Genomic DNA, 21,902 nt, shown 5'->3' with positions numbered 1-21,902 from the left:
TGAGCCCTCCAGGACACAGGGTCTCTGTTTCTGTCTGGGCTACTAAAAACCACAGCCTCCTGGGGGAGGAGCAAGATGGCAGAGGAGTAGGAGACCTGGATTTTGTCTGGTCCCAGGAATTCAGCTGGATAGGGATCAAACCATACTGAACACCTACTAACTTAACAGGAGATCAAAGAAAAGAATAGCAACAAATCTCTGAACAGAAAAGCGACCACTTTCTGGAAGGTAGGATGTGCGGAGAAGTGAATCTGAGGTGATAGTCGGGAAGATAGACAGTGGGGGAGAGAGCCTCCATCAGCTGCTTCTGGCAAGTGATAGAGTTGTGGAGCACAAAATTGGAACTTTTAGAAGTCGGCTCTGCTGAGGGACATCACTCCAGTGGCTAAGTGGGGGTGGAACCCTCACTGGCACAGTGTGGTCTCAGGACGCTGGGGGTCAGAGAAAGACCTGGGATGCCTGAGCGTGGCAGAGCTCCCAGGTATCAGAGCAGGGAAGCTGGCTGCAGAGATGGAGCTGAAGAGTGGGCTCTCAGTTTGGGGTTGCCATAAACCATGATCTGTGGCACAGTCGGGCCATTGCTCTTCCAGCAGGGACCCAAAAAGCAGCAGATCTGGGGAGCGTCCCCTTCCCCCCTGCCCCGGGAGGAACAAGGACCATATGATCCTCTCAATAGATGCAGAAAGAGCATTTGACAAAGTACAGCATCCTTTCTTGATCAAAACTCTTCAGAGTATAGGGATAGAGGGTACATACCTCAACATCATTAAAAACCATCTATGAAAAAACCACAGCAAATATCATTCTCAATGGGGAAAAACTGAGAGCTTTCCCCTTAAGGTCAGGAAATGGCAGGGATGTCCACTATCACCATAGTATTAGAAGTCCTAGCCACAGCAATCAGACACCAAAAAGAAATCAAAGGCATCGAAATCGGCAAAGAAGAAGTCAAACTCTCACTCTTTGCAGATGATATGATACTTTATGTGGAAAACCCAAAACTGCTAGAACTCATACAGGAATTCAGTAAAGTGGCAGGATATAAAATCAATGCACAGAAATCAGTGGCATTCCTATACACCAACAACAAGACAGAAGAAAGAGAAATTAAGGAGTCAATCCCATTTACAATTGCACCCAAAACCATAAGCTACCTAGGAATAAATCTAACCAAAGAGGCAAAGGATCTGTACTCAGAAAACTATAAAATACTCATGAAAGAAATTGAGGATGACACAAAGAAATGGAAAAATGATCCATGCTCATGGATTGGAAGAACAAATATTGTGAAGATGTCAATGCTACCTAGAGCAATCTACACATTCAATGCAACCCTATCAAAATACCATCCACTTTTTTCAAAGAAATGGAACACATAATCCTAAAATTTGTATGGAACTAGAAAAGACCCAAATAGCTAAAGGAATGTTGAAAAAGAAAAGCAAAGCTGGTGGCATCACAATTCCAGACTTCAAGCTCTATTACAAAGCTGTCATCATCAAGACAGTATGGTACTGACACAAAAACAGACACATAGATCAGTGGAACAGAACAGAGAGCCCAGAAATGGACCCTCAACTCTACGGTCAACTAATCTTTGACAAGGCAGGAAAGAATGTCCAATGGAAAAAAGACAGTCTCTTCAACAAATGGTGTTGGGAAAATTGGACAGCCACATGCAGAAGAATGAAACTGGACCATTTCCTTACACCACACACAAAAATAGACTCCAAATGGTTGAAAGACCTCAATGTGAGACAAGAGCCCATCAAAATCCTAAAGGAGAACACAGGCAGCAACCTCTTCGACCTCAGCTGCAGCAACTTCTTCCTAGAAACATCACCAAAGGCAAGGGAAGAAGGGCAAAAATGAACTATTGCGACTTCATGAAGATAAAAAGCTTTTGCATAGCAAAAGAAACAGTCAACAAAACCAAAAGACAACGGACAGAATGGGAGAAGATATTTGCAAATGACATATCAGATAAAGGGCTTTACAGATCCAAAATCTATAAAGACCTTATCAAACTCAACACCCAAAGAACAAATGATCCAATCAAGAAATGGGCAGAAGACATAAACAGACATTTTTCCAAAAACCTCAATGAGATACCACCTCACACCAGTCAGAATGGCTAAAATTAACAAGTCAGGAAACAACAGATGTTGGCGAGGATGCGGAGAAAGGGGAACCCTCCTACACTGTTGGTGGGAATGCAAGCTGGTGTAGCCATTCTGGAAAACAGTATAGAGGTTCTTCAAAAAGTTGAAAATAGAGCTACCATACAATCCAGCAATTGCACTACTGGGTATTTATCCTAAAGATACAAATGTAGGGACCCGAAGGGGTACATGCACCCCGATGTTTATAGCAGCAATGTCCACAATAGCCAAACTGTGGAAAGAGCCAAGATGTCCATCAATAGATGAATGGATAAAGAGGTGGTATATATATACACAATGGAATATTATGCAGCTGTCAAAAGGAATGAAATCTTGCCATTTGCAATGACGTGGATGAAACTGGAGGGTATTATGCTGAGTGAAATAAGTCAATCAGAGACATGTATCATATGACCTCACCGATATGAGGAATTCTTAATCTCAGGAAACAAACTGAGGGTTGCTGGAGTGGTTGGGGGTGGGAGGGATGGGGTGGCTGGGTGATAGACATTGGGGAGATTATGTGCTATGGTGAGCGCTGTGAATTGTGTAAGACTGTTGAATCACAGACCTGTACCTCTGAAACAAATAATACGTTATATGTTAAAAAAAAAAAAAAAAGAATAAGATAGCAGGAGGGGAAGAATGAAGGGGGAGGAATTGGAGGAGGAGACAAACCATGAGAGACGATGGACTCTGAAAAACAAACTAAGAGTTCTAGAGGGGAGGGGCGTGGGGGATGGGTTAGCCTGGTGATGGGTATTAAAGAGGGCATGTTCTGCATGGAGCACTCACTGGGTGTTATACGCAAACAATGAATCATGGAACGCTACATCAAAAACTAATGATGTAATGTATGGTGATTAACATAACATAATAAAAAAAAAGAAAAAAGAAACCCCCCAAACAAACAAACAAACAAACAAACAAACAAACAAAACCCACAGCCTCCCATGATGATGCACGTCCACAGCAACTCTCTCAGAGCTTGATCCCAGGGCTGAAATGTTTCTCTTCCCTTTGTACTTCTAAAACTTTGAGCAGCCCCGTGTTCATGGGCATGCATCTACAGCTCCTAGATTCTGTCTGGGCTGCTCTAAAGCCCTTTCACTGGCTGCTACTGCTCTGGGAGTCTGTGCCTGGTGCCCAACATGGGACGCTTTTGCTCTCTGGTGTTATATCACCTTTCTGGTGCCAGCTTATGTGAGCTCCCTCCCCCTTCTGTTTCTCTTCCAATATCTGTCCACAGAATTATGACTCTGCCTTTCATACCTCGCGACCACCAGAGATTTTCTGGTCTAGAGATCCAGATATATATTCTTACATCTCAAGCTGATTTCATGCGTGTTCAGAATGGTTTGACAGATATCCAGCTAAATTCAGGGGACCGGTTGAAATGGGGTCTCCTACTCCTTCACCGTCTTGCCCTTGAAGAAGCTCCAGAGGAAGTGCATGACGCTAAGCATGGTGGCCCATGGGGCGCTGCACCAAGGTGTGCAAATCTGGGGCACTGGAGCCTGCTGGCAGGACAAGAGCCACGTTGCTGAGCCGGCACTCCCCTGTCATACACTTAATGACACTTAAAATGTTTTAATGACACTTAAAATTTCTCTGTCCTCCTAGGATTAGTGCACATCAAAAATCAGGGATGTTATAATCCATTATTTGCCCACTATTTATTGATCACCTACTCTAAACAGGGATTTTGCTAATTGCTGAGTATTCATTACTGAATAAGATAGGCACAATTTTTGTTTTCACAGAATTTATTGTCTAGTATGGGAAGAAGAACAATCATACTAAATAACTAATATAAGAAATTCATAAAAGTAGATGGGGTGCATATGGCCCTTTTTTTTCACTACATCTGTGTCTTTGGGGTAAATACCCAGTAGTGCAATTGCTGGGTCATAGGATAGTTCTATTTTTAAATTTTTGAGGAACCTCCACACTGCTTTCCAAAGTGGCTGTACCAACTTGCATTCCCACCAACAGTGTAAGAGGGTTTCCCTTTCTCCACAACCTTTCCAACATTTGTTGTTTCTTACCTTGTCCATTTTTGCCATTCTAACTGGTGTAAGGTGACATCTCAATGTGGTTTTGATTTGAATTTCCCTGATGGCTAATGATGATGAACATTTTTTCGTGTGTCTGTTGGCCATTTGTATGTCTTCTTTGAGAAGTGTCTGTTCATGTCTTCTGCCCACTTTTTGACTTGATTATTTGTTTTTTGAGTGTTGAGTTTGAGAAGTTCTTTATAGATCTTGGATACCAGCCCTTTATCTGTAGTGTCATTTGCAAATATCTTCTCCCATCCTGTGGGTTGTGTCTTTGTTTTGTTGACTGTTTCCTTTGCTGTGCAGAAGCTTTTTATCTTGATGAAGTCCCAAAAGTTCATTTTTGCTTTTGTTTCACTAGCTTTCAGAGATGTATCTTGAAAGAAGTTGCTGTGGGCGATGTCAAAGAGGTTACTGCCTATGTTCTCCTCTAGGATTTTGATGGATTCCTGCCTCACATTGAGGTCTTTCATCCACTTAGAGTTTATCTTTGTGAATGGTGTTAGAGAATGGTCGAGCTTCATTTTTCTGCATTTGGCTGTCCAATTTTCCCAGGACCATTTATTGAAGAGACTGTCTTTTTTCCATTGCATGTTTTTTCCTGCTTTGTCAAAGATGATTTGACCATAGAGTTGAGGGTCCATATCTGGGTTCTCTATTCTGTTCCATTGGTCTGTATGTCTGTTTTTGTGCCAGTACCATGCTGTCTTGGTGATCACAGCTTTGTAATATAGTTTGAAATCGGGCAACATGATGCCCCCAGCTTTGTTTTTCTTTTTCAACATTTCCTTGGCAATTCAGGGTCTTTTCTGATTCCATACAAATTTTAGGATTGTTTGTTCCAGCACTGTGAAAAATGTCATTGGAATTTTGATCAGGATGCACCCATATGCACCCCAATGTTCATAGCAGCAATGTCTGCAATAGCCAAACTGTGGAAAGAGCCAAGATGTCCTTCAACAGATGAATGGATAAAGAAGATGTGGTCCATATATACAGTGGAATATTACTCAGCCATCAGAAAGGATGAATACCCACCATTTGCATTGACATGGATGGAACTGGAGGGGATTATGCTGAGTTAAATAAATCCATCAGAGAATGACAATTATCATATGGTCTCACTCATATGTGGTACATAAGGAATAGCACAGACGACCACAGGGGAAGGGAGGGAAAAATGAGTGGGAAGAAATCAGAAAGGGAGACAAACCAAGAGAGACTCTGGACTCTGAGAAACAAACTGAGGGTTACTGAAGGGAGGGGGGTGGAAGGATGGGGTAATAAGGTGATGGGTATTAAGAAGGGCATGTGTTGTGATAAGCACTGGGTGTTATACACAACTAATGATCCACTGAGCACCACATCAAAAACTAGTACTGTATGCTGGCTAAGTGAACATAATAAAAAAATAAAATTATGTTCTAATAAACTTTAAAAAATAAATTCAAGTTTGTTAATGTAGAGTGTAATATTAGTTTAGGTGTACAATATAGTGAATCAACACTTCCATACAACACCTAATGCTCTTCACAACAAGAGCATCCCTACTCCCCATCACATATTTAACTCACCCCCACTCTAAGGTTAAGTGTCTGTTTCTTGGTTTGCCCCCTCTCTCTCTTTTTGTGTCCCTTTGTTCATTTGTTTTATTTCTTAAAGTGCATGTATGAGTGAAATTATATGGTATTTGTCTTTCTGTGAGTGACTTTTTCACTTAGAATAATACTTTGTAGCTCCATTCATGTTGTTGCAAATGGTGAGATTCCATTCCCTTTTCTTTTGTTATGATCCTGTTCTTTTTAATGGCTGAATAATATTCCATTGTATATGTATATACCATATCTTATGCATTCCTGAGGGAAATGTAAATCAAAACTAAAATGAGATGGCTTTGGCACAAAAAGAGACACATGGGTCATAGAATACAGAACCCAGAAATGGACCTGCAACTCTATGGTCAACTAATCATTGACAAAGTAGGAAAGAAGATCCAACGGAAAAAAGACAGTCTCTTCAACAAATGGTGTTGGTAAAACTGGACAGCCATGTGCAAAAGAATGAAACTGGACCATTTTCTTACACCATACACAAAAACAAATTCAAAGTGGGTGAAAGACCTAAATGTGAGACAGGAATCCATCAAAATCCCAGAGAAGAACACAGTCAGCAACCTCTATGACCTTGGCTATAGTATCTTCTTACTACACACATCACACAGGCAAGGGAAACAAAAGCAAAAATGAACTACTGGGACTTCATCAAAATAAAAAGCTTCTGCACAGCCAAGGAAACAATCAACAAAACTAAAAGGCAACCTATGGAATGGGAGAAGATATTTGCAAATGACATATCAGATAAAGGGCTAGTATCCAAAATCTATAAAGAACTTCTCAAACTCAACACCCAAAAAATAAAAAATGCAATCAAGAAATTGATTGGCAGAAGACATGAACAGACACTTCTCCAAGAAGACATACAAATGGCCAATAGACATGTGAAAAAATGCTCCACATCACTCGGCATCAGGGAAATACAAATCAAAACCACAATGAGATATGATCTCACACCTATCAGAATGGCTAAAATTAATAACTCAGGAAACAACAGATGTTGGTGAGGGTGCAGAGAAATGGGAACCCTCCTACACTGTTGGTGTGAATGCAAGCTGACACAGCCACTGTGGAAAACAGTATGGAGGTTCCTCAGAAACTTAAAAATGGAGATACCCTATGACCCAGCAATTGCACTACTTAGTATTTATCCAAAAGATACAAACATAATGATTGGAAGGGGCCCAAACACCCCAATGTTTATAGCAGCAATGTACACAACAGCTAAAATATGGAAAGAGCCCAGATGCTGACTGACAGATGAATAGATAAAGAAGAGGTGGCATATATATACAATGGAATATTACTTAGCCATCAAAAAATTGAAATCTTGTCATTTGCAATGATGTGGATGGAACCAGAGGGTATTAAGCTAAGTGAAATAAGTTAGAGAAAGACAAATATCATATGATTTCACTCACATGTGGAATTTAAGAAACAAAACAGATGAACATAGGGGAAGGAAAGGAAAAATAAGATAAAACCAGAGAAGGAGGCAAACCATAAGAGACTTTTAACTATAGGAAACAAACTGAGGGTTGCTGTAGGGGAAGTGGGTGGGGGGATGGAGTAACTTGGTGATGGGCATTAAGGAGGGCACTTGATGTTATGACCACTGGGTGTTGTATACAACTGATGATTCACTAAATTCTACCCCCGACACTAATAATACACTGTTAACTAACTTGAATTTAAATAAAATCTTGAAAACAAACAAAAAACCCAAAAAATAAAAACAAACAAAAAACCTACAATGAGATATCACCTCACACGTGTGAGAATGGCTGAAACCAACAACACAAGAAACAAAAAGTGTTCGTGAGACTATGGAGAAAAGGGAACCCTCCTGCCCTGTTGATGACTATATTTTCTAAAGTGTATTGTAGATCATTGAGAGGAGTGCATATGGGTAGATTGGGTAATCAGCAGATCTAGTTAAAGGATGATGGTACTAGGAGTGTGAAGAAGGAAACAATGGAGAGATGGGAGGTACCAAAGAGAAATCATTGTTATGTCTTGGTAATTGTTTTGATATGGAAAGCTATGGACGTCATGGTGTAAGATATGGCTCATTGTTTCTGATCTGCAACCATAAGTAACAGGTGAGTGCCTTCATTAAAATAGGGAGTTTAGAGGAGGGTTTTGTATCATGAAGGAAGAGCAGGTGGTTGGCTTGAATGTGTTGGGTTTCAAATGCTTACCATATACTCAAGAAGAAGACAATTTTTAAAAGACATCTGATGAGGCATATAATTGTTTTCATTTGTTTTTGCATCTTAAATTTCTTACTAATTTTTCTGAGAAAAGCAACTTTTTAAGCACCATATTTTTAAAGTTGTTCCTTTTCCCATTTATTTGAAATGCTGTATTTAGTAAATGCATGAAAATTATTTAAGAGCCATATTCTGTACTTAAGTTTTTAGTTACTTTCTACTGATGCTGTCACCTTCTATGCTGCAATTATCCTGCTTTGCTAACTGGATACAACCACATTTCTCAGTTGACATCTCCAGCCTCATTTTGTGTGTGTTTTGTACTTTATATTGTAATCATATTAAACTCCTTGTAATTTAATATGAAAATATTAAATATAATATGAAATACTGAGAAGCTTTGTTTTGTAATCCTTTCTCTGTTGCCTGAATGTTGCCTCATCTATGTCCATACATTGCTAACTGCAAATAATCATTTAAGTGTCTGAGTTTAAGGGTCATTTCCTCCAGATACTAGAGTATTTCTTCAGTAGGGGAATTGTTGACTACTTTTCTTCTGGTCTACAGCTATCTAATTTAGAGGAGGTGCTGCATGTTTGGGGCAGAACTTGAGACAATAAGGATTTTCCAAAAGGAGAAAGAGGAGAAATTCTATCCCTGGGGAATAAAAGGATGAATTAAACATAGGGCAAGAAATGAAACTTAGCTGACATTTCAAGTCTCTAACATGAGATGTGCACACCTAACTAGTTTAAGTCTGCTAGATTAGAGGCAGATACTACACGTTTTAAGCAGTTCAGGAAGGAGCACAGGATGCAGGTATCAAGGGGTGTGAAGGTGAAGTGACTGAAGGCTTGGGTGCTGATGGGAATTTTTTGCCTTGAGATCATGGGCTATTTAATGATAAAGATGTGGGGGGCACCTGGGTGGCTCAATCGGTTAAGCATCTGCCTTCAGCTCAGGTCATGATCCTGGAGTCCCAGGATCGAACCCCACATCTGGCTCCCTGCTCAGCAGGGAGTCTGCTTCTCCCTCTGCTCCTCCTCTGGGCTGGTGTTCTCTCTCTCTCTCTCTCCCCCCCACCCCCACACAACACTTCATAAATAATAAATAAATAAATAAATAACTTTGAAAAATGATAAAGATGTGGAAATCCCAAACTAAGATGGTAGACAAGATGGTTGGTACTAGAACAAATAATATATAAATAGGAAGGTAAATCATCCAAGTGTCCTCAAGGAACAAAGTCCATTGAGCAAAGCAAAGAAAGAAAGTAAAGAAGTTTTTAATTTAGGTAAGATATCTTATGGTCTCAGCATTGCTTCCTGAAAAGAGGAAGACGTTTCTAACTGTTGGTAGAATTCAGTGAAGTCATAAGAGCTTGGAAAATAGGAAAATCAGTTCAAACTTTATTACCATCTTTAAGGATAGAGGCTCAGAAGATTCTCATCGCAATGGAGTACTTATTTCTTGTAGAAAAAGATTCTTGGCATCACCCTCTTGAAGGCCTCCTTCATATCTTTATTTCTAAGGCTATAGATGAGGGGATTCAACATGGGTGTGATGATCCCATGGAAGAGGGAAACCATCTTTCCCCAGTCCTTAGAGGTGGATGAAGGTGGTTGCAGGTACATGTATATTCCTGTTCCAAAAAAGAGAGACACCACAACCATATGGGACCCACATGTACCAAAAGCTTTTTTTTGTCCTTCTTTTGACCTGATTCTCAATACTGCATGAGCTATGAAGCAATGGGAAATGAGGATCAATGTCACTGGAATTAGCAGACTTAATACACTAAAGAAAAAGAGCTCAGCCTCGATAGGCTTTGTGTCAGCACATGATAACTTGAGAAGGGCAGGCTCCTCACAGAAAAAGTGATCCACTTCTTGGTGAACACAGCGTGGCATGTTAAGGGTCAAGGAAGACTGCAACACTGAATTACTGAAGCCAGTGAGCCACGAGAAGGCTACCACCCTTAAGCAGAACCAATGATTCATTATGACTATGTAGTGCAGGGGTCTGCAAACCGCCACGTATCTGTCAAATGACATGACAGCCAGGAGAAGACACTCAGTAGCACCCAGGGCCAGGAAGATAATGAGCTGGGCCACACAGCCACCATAGCTGATGGTCTTTTTGTTGCGACAAATATTTATCAACATATGAGGGACCGTGCTTGTGGTATAGCACAGGTCTAAGATGGAGAGATTAGTGAGAAAGAAATACATGGGTGTGTGAAGTTTGGGTTCCAGAATGCACACCATCATGATGGACACATTGCCAAAGACAGTGATTGTGTATGATATTAATAGGAGCACAAACAGAGGCATTTGTAGCCAGGGCTTGTCTGAGAAGCCAAGTAGTATAAACTCTCTTGGGGAGCTCTCGTTAGCACAACTATGATGACTCACTTATGTTTCATTCCTAAAAAATATAAAATAGAAAAGTAATCAATAGATAATTATTGAATACTCTATTGGAACTGAACTAATTTTGATTATTATAATGAATAATTAAACAAATATAATTTATAGCCAATTAAAGGGAACCCTGGTGAAATACAATATGATTCTTTTAGATTAGAAAGTAGTTCTGTTTTTTAGTAGTTATGTTTGATTTACTTTATGAGGTAGATCATTACTTTTAAATGACAAAGTATATAAACATATGCAGAGAGCACAGACAATTGTAAGTGCTCAAGATATTTCAGTTCTCCCTTTTCTTATGTGTGTACAAAAAATCTTCTGGTGATTTTTTAGAGTATTTTTCCTCTCTTAAATGACATGTATGCATGTCTATTCTCACAAAGAGCTACCATGGGTCCTAGACGCTTTGATCCAAGGTAGTAAAATTATGGCTGATGTGATTTGTAGTGTTAACCACAGGTGAGAACTTCCCCCATCTTTACACATTTTTTTAAAGTTTTTATTTAATTCCCGTTAGTTAACATACAGTGTAATATTAGTTTCAGGTGTACAATCTAGTGATTGGACACTTCCATACACTACCCAGTGCCCATCAGGACAAGTGCATTCCTTCATCCCCATCACCTGTTTAACCTCATAATCTAATCACTGCTTGACTGACATGTGACAGATACTGACAAACAGATGTGATCTACATTTTATTGCTACTGTGACTCAGTGACCATAAATAACCTGCATACCCAGTAGTGGTGAGGCCAGGACTTAAGGGCAATTCCTTTTTCTATACCATATCTCCCCCCAAGTATACAGAGAATGTAGCAAGATTGACTACAGACCACACAGCAGTGCTTATACGTGAAAACAGAACACCAAGAATCAAGTTATCAAGTTAATTTTCCTCAGTCTGTGGAAGTTATCAGGTAAATGATACAACCCAAGTATATCTAAGTTTCTTCAATCCACTTTGTGTTTTTAAATGCAGGTCATTAATAGGGCTTACACCATTTGAATTTACAAGCACAAAAATAGTGAGTGCTGCTAGACAGAGGGTGGAGCACTGAAGAAAGAGGGTAGCGTGACAAAGACAGACCTACCTTCCATGGGGGTAGAATGGCTTTTCCAGAGGGACAAGAATAGGCCACTGTACACCCGCACCAGTGTGAGGAGAGATGGCTCTAAGAACTTTAACCCCTTCCAGGGCACCTGGGTGGCTCAGTCAGCTAAACACCGGACTCTTGATTTCAGCTCAGGTCATGATCTCAGAGTTGTGAGATCGAGCTCCATGAAGTGCCTGCTTAGGATTCTCTCCCTCTGCTCCTCCCCCCTGTTTGTGCACACACTCTGTCTCTCGTAAAAAATTTAGAAGATGTTTTTAACCCCTTCCACTACATGTGTGTTCAATTTCAGCATTCTAGCAACACATATACATTATTCCTTGATAAATAACAGCAATACACCTTCAGTTGAAAAATGCAAGAGGATATGAGATTTGACTGTTGTTGGTATACATGTAAATTTAAATTTTTCACAAGAAAAATGATGATACATAAAGACAAAAGATAAGTGTCAGATGACAAATGTGCAGTGTTTATGTCAAAAATGGTTACTATCTTAAAACATAAAGAATTATTACATAGGGGTACCTCAATGGCTCAGTCAGTTAAGTGCTTGTCTTCAGCTCAGGTCATGATCCCAGGGTCCTGGGATTGAGCCTTGTGTGGGGCTCCTTGCTCAATGGCAAACCTGCTTTTCCCTCTCCCTTTGCCCCTCCTTGTGCTGGTATTTTCTCTCTGTCCCTCTCTCAAATAAATAAATAAAATCTTTAAAAAAAGAATTATTACATAATAATTATGAGACAAAAAATTCCAATTAAAAGTGAGCAATTGACATAAATAAACAACTTGGGGAAGAAAAAATATGAAGCCAAATTGGAAATAGAAAAGATATACAACTTTTCTGTCATTAAAAAAACACAAATTAAAATGACAAGGAAATATCACATTATCAATTCATTTGGTAATGGTAGAAAAAATAACCTTTAAAAGTTAGCTGTTAAGAATACAGCCTCTGGATCTACCACATGCCCACATTTCATTTCTGAGCTGTGGGATCCAGAGCACACTGGTGAACATCCTTTTGCCACATTTAGAACAAATCTCTGCACTGATAATAAGAGTTACTATGAAGCTCAAATGAGGCTGTGCACACATCTGAAGTCATGAGTTCCTGAGACAGCAAGCATTCAGTTAGTGTGAGCTACTCATCACTTAGATATCAATCATTAGTACTAATCATTAACATAATAATGGAACATTATCTCTGCTTGGCATGTACATCAGAAGACAGATGACCAAATTTACTGTTGGTGGTGCCAACACTAATTGTAAGTTTATATTATAATGTGAAATGATTAAATATATATGTCACTTTTTCTTTGCTTCTAGCATTATACTGAGAACATAGTTTCTAGTAAATGGAAGTCAAATCAATAGTAGGAGTTACTGGGTTATCTGAAGGGTGTGGGCCATAAGAGGACTCTACTCAGCATCTGTATTTTCTTTCTTTTTTTAATTTTATTTTATTATGTTATGTTAATCACATACAATACATCATTAGTTTTTGATGTGGGGAATTTTCTTCTATTTTTTCACATCTTCTGCTCTCCCCACGTTTTGTATGGCAGTGGGGTCCACTCATTCTGAATCCTCTTTTCTGTTGTCAGAAAACTGGACTCATCTCTTGACAAGCACACATTCATTTCACTATCATCTTACCTCTCTCCTATTTATATATCCTGCACTAATAAAAAGAAACCTTAAATACCACTATTTAATGTTTTGCTTAAAAACATCCCACTGACAGTTTTAATGTACGGAGATATGATGGTCAAATGTGCATTCTAAAAGGTGAAATGATAACCAGGGTGGTTTGAATCACTGAAAATACTTGACATCTATTTTAAGATTCCTGGGAAACAAACTGAACACTGATTATTTAACCAGAGGCAAGAACGTGGGTGAGGTGACCAAGGGACAGAATTCCCTGCTTCAGCCATTACTCACCTTTCTTCCAAATGTCAGAGAGATACCTGTGCCTTTCTGTGTGCCATGTTTCTGAGGCATGGTCGACAAATGCAATGCCTTTCTGAGCTCTCAACCTTTGTAACATTCTTATTCAGTGACCTTTTGCCCACAGATAAAATTGACATTAGCATGTAACCTGGGCTGCATTACGAACATGCAATATGAGAAAAGTCCTTACAATGAAATAAAAGTGAGTTATAGATATGTCTTCAGTCAGTGGGGCATGTTTGATTGACTTTGACTCTGCTCACCAGGTTCCTAAGTTTACAGAGAGAAGCTGATTTTTATAGATACTAGCTACATTGGTGGAGGCATGGAGATAGAGTGTCCCTTTAAGAAAGGGCTAACTATTCCTACATGGGTGTCCTCTCTCTTAGCCCTAGGGATTCCAGAGTCCCTCAAGTTTAATTGGTCATTGTGTCCAGAGAGGAAATAATGAGCTCTATTCCCAACTGCGCTGGCAGGGTAACACAGACACATAGGTGGTTCACAAACATTAAAGCCAGTGGGAAGACAATAGTCATGAAACATAAACCATGAAAGATGAGTTTGGAGGTGTTTACTCAGGAGAGCACAAGGGTAAATGGACTTATAGCCCAAATTCCTTTTAAATGGTCTCATGGTCAAAGAGTAAGTCCACTCAAAGTGTATATAGAAAAAAGTATTCCTGTTGTTCAGTGATGAATATGAATACATTTAGTCTATACCTGTTAGTGATATACAGCTTAAATAACTATATCAAATAAACCCACAATATGTAAATTATCACTTAGACTTTTAAGGTCAGTGTGAATCCATCAAGGCAGAACTAGCAGAAATGATGTGGGATTACAATAAGACTAAGATAAGTTAAATTTGAAGATAAGTTGATTTGTGCAATTTATAACTTAATATGTGCTCACCTAAGATTTGAGTATAATAAAGAAAACTGTCTTTAAAAAAAAAGGGCGCCTGGGTGGCTCAGTTGGTTAAGCGACTGCCTTCAGCTCAGGTCATGATCCTGGAGTCCCTGGATCGAGTCCCGCATCGGGCTCCCAGCTCGGCGGGGAGTCTGCTTCTCCCTCTGACCCTCCCCCCCTCTCATGTGCTCTCTCTCATTCTCTCTCTCTCAAATAAATAAATAAAATCTTTAAAAAAAAAAAAGAAAACTGAAATTTGAATTGAGCTCCAGTTCAGATATACTCTCAGGAAAATCATTGGATGGGATTTTAATATATTTATTTTCACTTATTTTTCTTTTGTGTATAATGCATTTTTATAAATTATAAAATCATACATATAGAATATAATCATTATTTAAATTATAAGATTTTTTCTTTTTTTAAATTTTAATTTTAGTATAGTTAACAGAGTTATATTCACTTCAGGTTTACAATATAGTGATGCAACGATTTCATATGTTACTCAGTGCTCACCAAGATAGGTGTACTCTTAATCCCCTTCGTCTATTTCCACCCATCCCCCCACCCATTTTCCCACTGGTAACCATCAGTTTGTTCTCTATAATTAAGAGTCTGGTTTTTTGGTTTGTTTCCTTTTTTTCCCTTTGTTCATTTACTTTGTTTCTTAAATTTCACATATGAGTGAAATCACATGGTATTTGTCTTTCTCTGGCTTACTTCTCTTAGTATTATACCCTCTAAATGTACCCATATTGTTGAAATGGCAAGATTTCATTTTTTATGGCTGAATAATATTCCATTATATTTATATACCACCTCTTCTCTATCCATTCACTTATTGATGGGCATTTAGGTTGCTTTCATAATTTGGGTATTGTAAATAATGCTGTGATAACTATAGAGATGCATCCCTTCAAATTAGTGATTTTGTATCCTTTGGATAAATATCCAGTAGTGAAATTCCTGGATCATAGGGCACTTCTATTTTCAATATTTTGAGGAACCTCCATATTGTTTTCCACAGTGGCTATACCAGTTTGCATTCTCACCAACAGTGTACGAGGATTCCTTTTTCTCCACATCCTTGCCAATACTTGTTGCTTTTAGTGTTTTTGATTTTAGTCATTCTGATAGGTATGAGGTTTTGATTTGCATTTCCTTGATAATGCGTGATATTGGTTATCATTTCATGTGTCTGTTGGACATGTGTATATCTTCTTTGGAGAAATGTCTGTTCATGTCCTCTGCCCAATTTTATTATTCTATTATTATTTTTAAAGATTTTATTTATTTGACAGAAAGAGAGACAGCGAGAGCAGGAACACAAGCAGGGGGAGTGGGAGAGGAAGAAGCAGGCTTCCCAGTGAGCAGGGAGCCCGATACAGGGCTTGATCCCAGGATCCCAGGATCATGACCTGAGCTGAAGACAGACGCTTAACGAATGAGCCACCCAGGTGCCCCTCTCTGCCCATTTTTAATTGAATTATTTGCTTTCTTGAAATTGAGTTGTACAAGTTCTTTTTTAAAAATATTTTGTTTATTTGAGAGACAGAGTGAGCGAGCAAGCGAGTGAAAGAGAGAGAGCACAAGCTGGGGGGAAGGCAGAGGGAGAGAGAGAAGCAGGCTCCCCGCTGAGCAGGGAATTCCTATGTGGGGCTCCATCCCAGGACCCTGGGATCATGACCTGAGCCAAAGGCAGACACTTAACCAACTGAGCCACCCAGGCACCTCAAGGTGTATAAGTTATTTATATATTTTGGATGTTAACCCTTTATTAGATATGTCATTTGCAAATAACTTCTCCCACTCAGTAGACTGTCTTTAGTTTTGTTGGTTGTTTCCTTCACTGTGCAGAAGCTTTTCATTTTGATGATGTCCCAATAGTTTATTTTTGCTTTTATTTCCTTGCTTCAGTAGACATATCTAAAAAAAAAAAAAGTTATGGCCAATGTCCAAGAAATTACTGCCAGTTCTCTCTTCTAAGATTTTTATGGTTTCAGGCCAAAATGTAGGTCTTTAATCTATTTTGAGTTTATTTTTTGTGTAGGGCATAAGAAAGTGGTCCAGTTTCATTCTTCTCCTGTTTTGCAAACAGGGTTTGTTGGAGAGGCTGTCATTTTTCCATTGCATATTCTTGCCTCCCATGACAAAGAAAATTGACCATATAATTGTGGGTTTATTTCTGGGCTTTCTATTATATTCCATTGATCTGTCTATTTTTGTGCCAGTACTATACTGTTTTGATTACTACAGTTCAGTAATATAACTTGAAGTCTGGAATCATGATGCCTCCAGTTTTGTTTTTCTTTTTCAAGATTCCTTTGGCTATTCAGAGTCTTGTGTGGTTCCATACAAATTTTAGGATAGTTTGTTCTAGTTCTGTGAAAATTAATGTTATCTTTAATTTTTTCTTCAGGTTATAAATCTGGCAATTTCTATTACTATTATTGTTAATTATAATTTTCAGTTAGCCAACATATATACTACATTATTAGTTTTTGATGTAGTGTTCAGTTATTCATTAGTTGTGTATAACGCCCAGTGCTCATCACATAACATGCCCTCCTTAACCCCTATCATCTGTTTACCCCATCCCCCCAACCCCCTCTTTCTGTAACCCTCAGTTTGTTTCCCAGAGTCCAGAGTCTCTCATGGTTTGTCTCCCTCTCTGATTTCTCCCATTCAGTTTTCCCTCCCTTCCACTGTGGTCCTCTGAACTATTACTTCTGTTCCATATATGCATGAAACCATAAGATAATTGTCTTTCTCTGCTTGACTTATTTCACTTAGCATAATCCCCTCCAGTTTCCTCCATACTGATGCAAATGGTAGGTTTTAATCCTTTCTGATGGATGAGTAATATTTCATTGTGTAAATTAACTACATCTTCTTTATCCATTCATCTGTTGAAGGACATAACATTGCTGTTATGAACACTGGGGTGCATGTGCCCCTTCTTTACACTACATCCGTATCTTTGGGGCAAATATCTAGTAGTGCAATTGCTGGGTCATAGGGTAGCCCCATTTATAACCTCTTGAGGAACCTCCATACTGTTTTCCAGAGTGGCTGTACCAGCTTGCATTCCCACCAACAGTGTAAGAGGGTTCCCCTTTCTCCACATACTCACCAACATGTATTGTTCCCTGTCTTGTTAATTATAGCCATTCTAACTGGTGTAAGGTGGTATCTCATTGTGGTTTTGATTTGGATTTCCCTGATGCCGAGTGATGTTGAACATTTTTTCTTGTGTCCATTAGCCATTTGTATGTCTTCTTTGGAGAAGTGTCTGTTCATGCCTTCTGCCCATTTTTTGACTTAATTATTTGGTTTTTTGGGTGTTGAGTTTGAGAAGTTCTTTATAGATCTTGGATACCAGCCCTTTATCTGTAATTTCATTTGCAAATATCTTCTCTTATTCTGTAGATGCCTCTTTGTTTTACTGACTGTTTCCTTTGCTGTACAAAAACTTTTTATCTTTTTTTTTAAAGACTTTATTTGAGAAAGAGAGAATGAGAGACAGAGAGCATGAGAGGGAAGAGGGTCAGAGGGAGAAGCAGGCTCCCCGTTGAGCAGGGAGCCAGATATGGGACTCAATCCCAGGACTCCACGATCATGACCTGAGCCAAAGGCAGTCGCTTAACCAACTGAGCCACCCAGGCACCCTAAAAGCTTTTTATCTTGATAAAGTCCCAAAAGTTCATTTTCGATTTTGTTTCCCTTGCCTTTGGAGACTTGTCTTGAAAGAAGTTGTTGTGGCCAGCACAGCAGTCAAAGAGGTTACTGCCTATGTTCTCCTCTAGGATTTTGATGGCTTCCTGTCTCACACTGAGGTCTTTCATCCATTTTGAGTGTATCTTTGTGTATAGTGTAAGGGAATGGTTGAGTTCCATTCTTCTGCATGTGGCTGTCCAATTTTCCCAACACCATTTGTTGAAGAGACTTTTTTTCCATTGGACATTCTTTCCTGCTTTGTCAAAGATTAGTTGACCATAGAGTTGAGGGTCCATTTTTGCACTCTCTATTCTGTTCCATTGATCTATGTGTCTGTTTTTGTGTCAGTACCAACTGTCTTGATGATGACAGCTTTGTAATAGAGCTTGAAGTCCAGAATTGTGATGCCACCAGCTTTGCTTTTCTTTTTCAACATTCCCCTGGCTATTCGAGGTCTTTTCTGGTTCCATACAAATTTTAGGATTATTCCATCTCTGTGAAAAATGTCAATGATATTTTGATAGAGATAGCATTGAATGTGTAGATTGCTCTAGGTAGCATAGACATTTTAACAATGTTTATTCTTCCAATCCACAAGTATGGAATGTTTTCCATCTCTTTGTGACTTCTTCAATTTCTTTCATAAGTGTTCTGAATTCCTAGAGTATAGATCTTTTACTTCTTTGGTTAGGTTTATTCCGAGGTATCTTAAGGTTTTTGGTGCTATTGTAAATGGAATTGATTCCTTAATTTCTCTTTCTTCTGTCTCATTGTTAGTGTATAGAAATGTAACTGATTTCTGTCCATTGATTTTGTATCCTGCCACGTTCCTGAGTTGCTGTCTAAGTTCTAGTAATTTGGAGGTGGAGTCTTTGGGGTTTTCCACATAAAGGAACATGTCATCTGTGAAGAGAGAGCGTTTGACTTCTTCTTTGCTGATTTGAATGCCTTTTATTTCTTTTTGTTGTCTGATTGCTGAGGCTAGGACTTCTAGTACTATGTTGAACAATAATGGTGAGAGTGGGCATTTATGTCATGTTCCTGTGAGAATGATATTCGCTGTGTGCTTTTCATAGATGGTTTTTATGAAATTGAGGTATATTCCCTCTATTCCTACACTCTGAGGAGTTTTAATCAGGAAAGGATGCTGTATTTTGTCAAATGATTTTTCTGCATCAATTGAGAGGACCATATGGTTCTTCTGTCTCCTCTTTTTAATGTATTCTATCACATTGATTGATTCGTGAATGTTGAACCACTCTTGCATCCCAGGGATCAATCCCACTTGGTCATGATCGATAATCCTTTTAATGTACTATTGGATCATATTATCTAGGATTTTGTTGAGAATCTTGGCACCCATATTCATCTGATATTGGTCTGAAATTCTCCTTTTTGATGAGGTCTTTGCCTGGTTTGGGCATCAAGGTAATGCTGGCCTCATAGAATGAGTCTGGAAGTTTTCCTCCTGTTTCTATTTTTTGAAACAGCTTCAGGAGAATATATCCTGCCACTTTACTGAATTCCTGTATGAGTTCTGGCAGTTTTGGGGTGGAGTCTTTTGGGTTTTCCACATAAAGAATCATATCACCTGCAAAGAGTGAGAGTTTGACTTCTTCTTTGCCGATTTGGATGTCTTATTTCTTTTTGTTGTCTGATTGCTGTGGCTAGGACTTCTAATACTATGGTGAATAACAGTGGTGATAGTGGACACCCCTGCCGTTTCCTGACCTTAGGGGAAAAGCTCTCAGTTTTTCCCCATTGAGAATGATATTCGCTGTAGGTTTTTCATAGATGACTTTTATGATATTGAGGTATGTACCCTCTATCCCTATACTCTGAAGAGTTTTGATCAAGAAAGGATGCTGTACTTTGTCAAATGCTTTTTCTGCATCTATTGAGAGGATCATATGGTTCTTGTTCTTTCTTTTATTAATGTATTATATCCCATTGATTGATTTCAAAGCCCACATTCTATAGCTGACCCTTAAATAATACAGGGGTTAAGGGTGCCCCCCTGCAGCTGAAAATCCATTGTAATTTTTTGTTTAAATTATTGATTTTTTATTGAAGTATAGTTGATATACAGTATTATATTTTTTTCAGATGTACAATATAGTGAGTGATTTAACATTTCGATACATTACTCAAGGCTCACCTTGGTAAGTATAGTCACTACCTGTCCCTGTACATTACTACAATATTTTGGTTATATTCCTTACGTTGTACTTTTCATTCCTCACAACATTTATTTTATAACTGGGACCTTGTACCTCTTAATCCCCGTCACCTATTTCACCCACCCTTCTCCCTCAGACAACTACCAGTTTGTTTTCTGTATTTAAATCTGTTTTTCTTTATTTGTTTATTTGTTTTGATTTTTAGATTCCACATATAATTAACACATGATATTTATAGCCAAATAACATTTTTATAAATTATATGTATTTATGTAATCCGTATATACATACTTTTGGCATCATTTTCCTACTATTAAATGTTTGCATTTTCTGAATTTGTCAGTTTATACTATAGATCATTCAGAACAAAATTCTTTCAATATCTTACCTTCTTCAGATTGTTTATCAGAATGGAATTAGTGGATTAAAAAGTATTAGTATATGCAGCACTCATTCCTAATTAGCTTCGAAAAGAATGCAACTGGTTGGACATTAATTATCATAGAAATGTAATTTTAGAGGAAGGTTATGGAAGAGAAATGTAGAAGCAGAAGCCCTATAAGGCACCAAAGAAACATATATATCTGTTTTTCCTATATTGGTTTCTTTTATGTTCTGTCCATTTTAATACTGAATATTGAAATATCCTCATAGTTATAAAGTCACTTTTATTTTCTTATGTTCTTATTTTACAGTGCCAAGGACTCATGAGTGGTAGCCCTCATCACATCTCCATCTGTGTCACTGGTCTGTCTCCTAAAAACCTAGATAGATTTTGAATGATGACAACAGATCACCACAACTCATGCAAGTAGTAGCCCAGTTGAATAAGCTGGCCTAGATGTGTGTCCTTGATAGAACATATTAACATGGTGAAGGGTGTTTGATGTGCAGGGCTTGATTTGGTGACTAATCCTTTTCATCTTTATCAAGAAAGATGGTCAGGGGCACCTGGGTGGCTCAGTCAGTTAGGCATCTGCCAACAGCTCAGGTCATGATCCTGGGGTCCTGGGATCGAGCCCACCATTGGGCTCCCTGCTCAACGGGGAGTCTTCTACTTCCTCTCCCTTTGCCCCTCCCCCCGCTTGTGCACTCTCTCTCTCTATCAAATAAATAAAGTCTTTTTTTTTTTTTTTAAAGATGGTCAATACCTAGTAGTGCAATTGCTGGGTCATAGGGTAGCTCTGTTTTTAACTTTTTGAGGAAACTCCACACTGTTTTCCAAAGTGGCTGTACCAACTTGCATTCCCACCAACAGTGTAAGAGGGTTCCCCTTTCTCCACAACCTCTCCAACATTTGTTGTTTCTTGTCTTGTCAATTCTTGCCATTCTAACTGGAGTAAGGTGGTATCTCAATGTGGTTTTGATTTGAATTTCCCTGATGGCTAGTGATGATGAACATTTTTTCATGTGTCTGTTAGCCATTTGTTTTTTAATTTAATTTAATTTATTTTATTTTATTTTATTATGTTATGTTAGTCACCATACAATACATCATTAGTTTTTGTTGTAGTGATCCATGATTCATTGTTTTTGTATAACACCTAGT

General features: G+C 38.6%; 1 protein-coding gene across 1 annotated transcript; it reads right to left on the bottom strand.

The window, feature by feature from the left end:
- Positions 1–9,508: 9,508 nt before the first annotated feature.
- On the bottom strand, positions 9,509–13,596 carry LOC117999728 (putative olfactory receptor 2B3). Its single transcript, XM_034989073.1, has 2 exons — positions 13,563–13,596; positions 9,509–10,458 (listed from the first exon to the last, which is right to left on the bottom strand). Exons 1-2 carry the CDS (start codon positions 13,594–13,596, stop codon positions 9,509–9,511), a joined length of 984 nt encoding a protein of 327 aa, XP_034844964.1.
- Between the last annotated feature and the right edge of the window lie 8,306 nt (positions 13,597–21,902).

The sequence above is a fragment of the Mirounga leonina genome, unplaced genomic scaffold (assembly GCF_011800145.1).
Source record: "Mirounga leonina isolate KUSES-001 unplaced genomic scaffold, KU_Mleo_1.0 Mir_460, whole genome shotgun sequence".
In the NCBI taxonomy this organism is placed as follows: domain Eukaryota; kingdom Metazoa; phylum Chordata; class Mammalia; order Carnivora; family Phocidae; genus Mirounga; species Mirounga leonina.
Note: the sequence above shows the minus strand (reverse complement) of the source record. Positions and strands in the feature narration are given on the sequence as shown.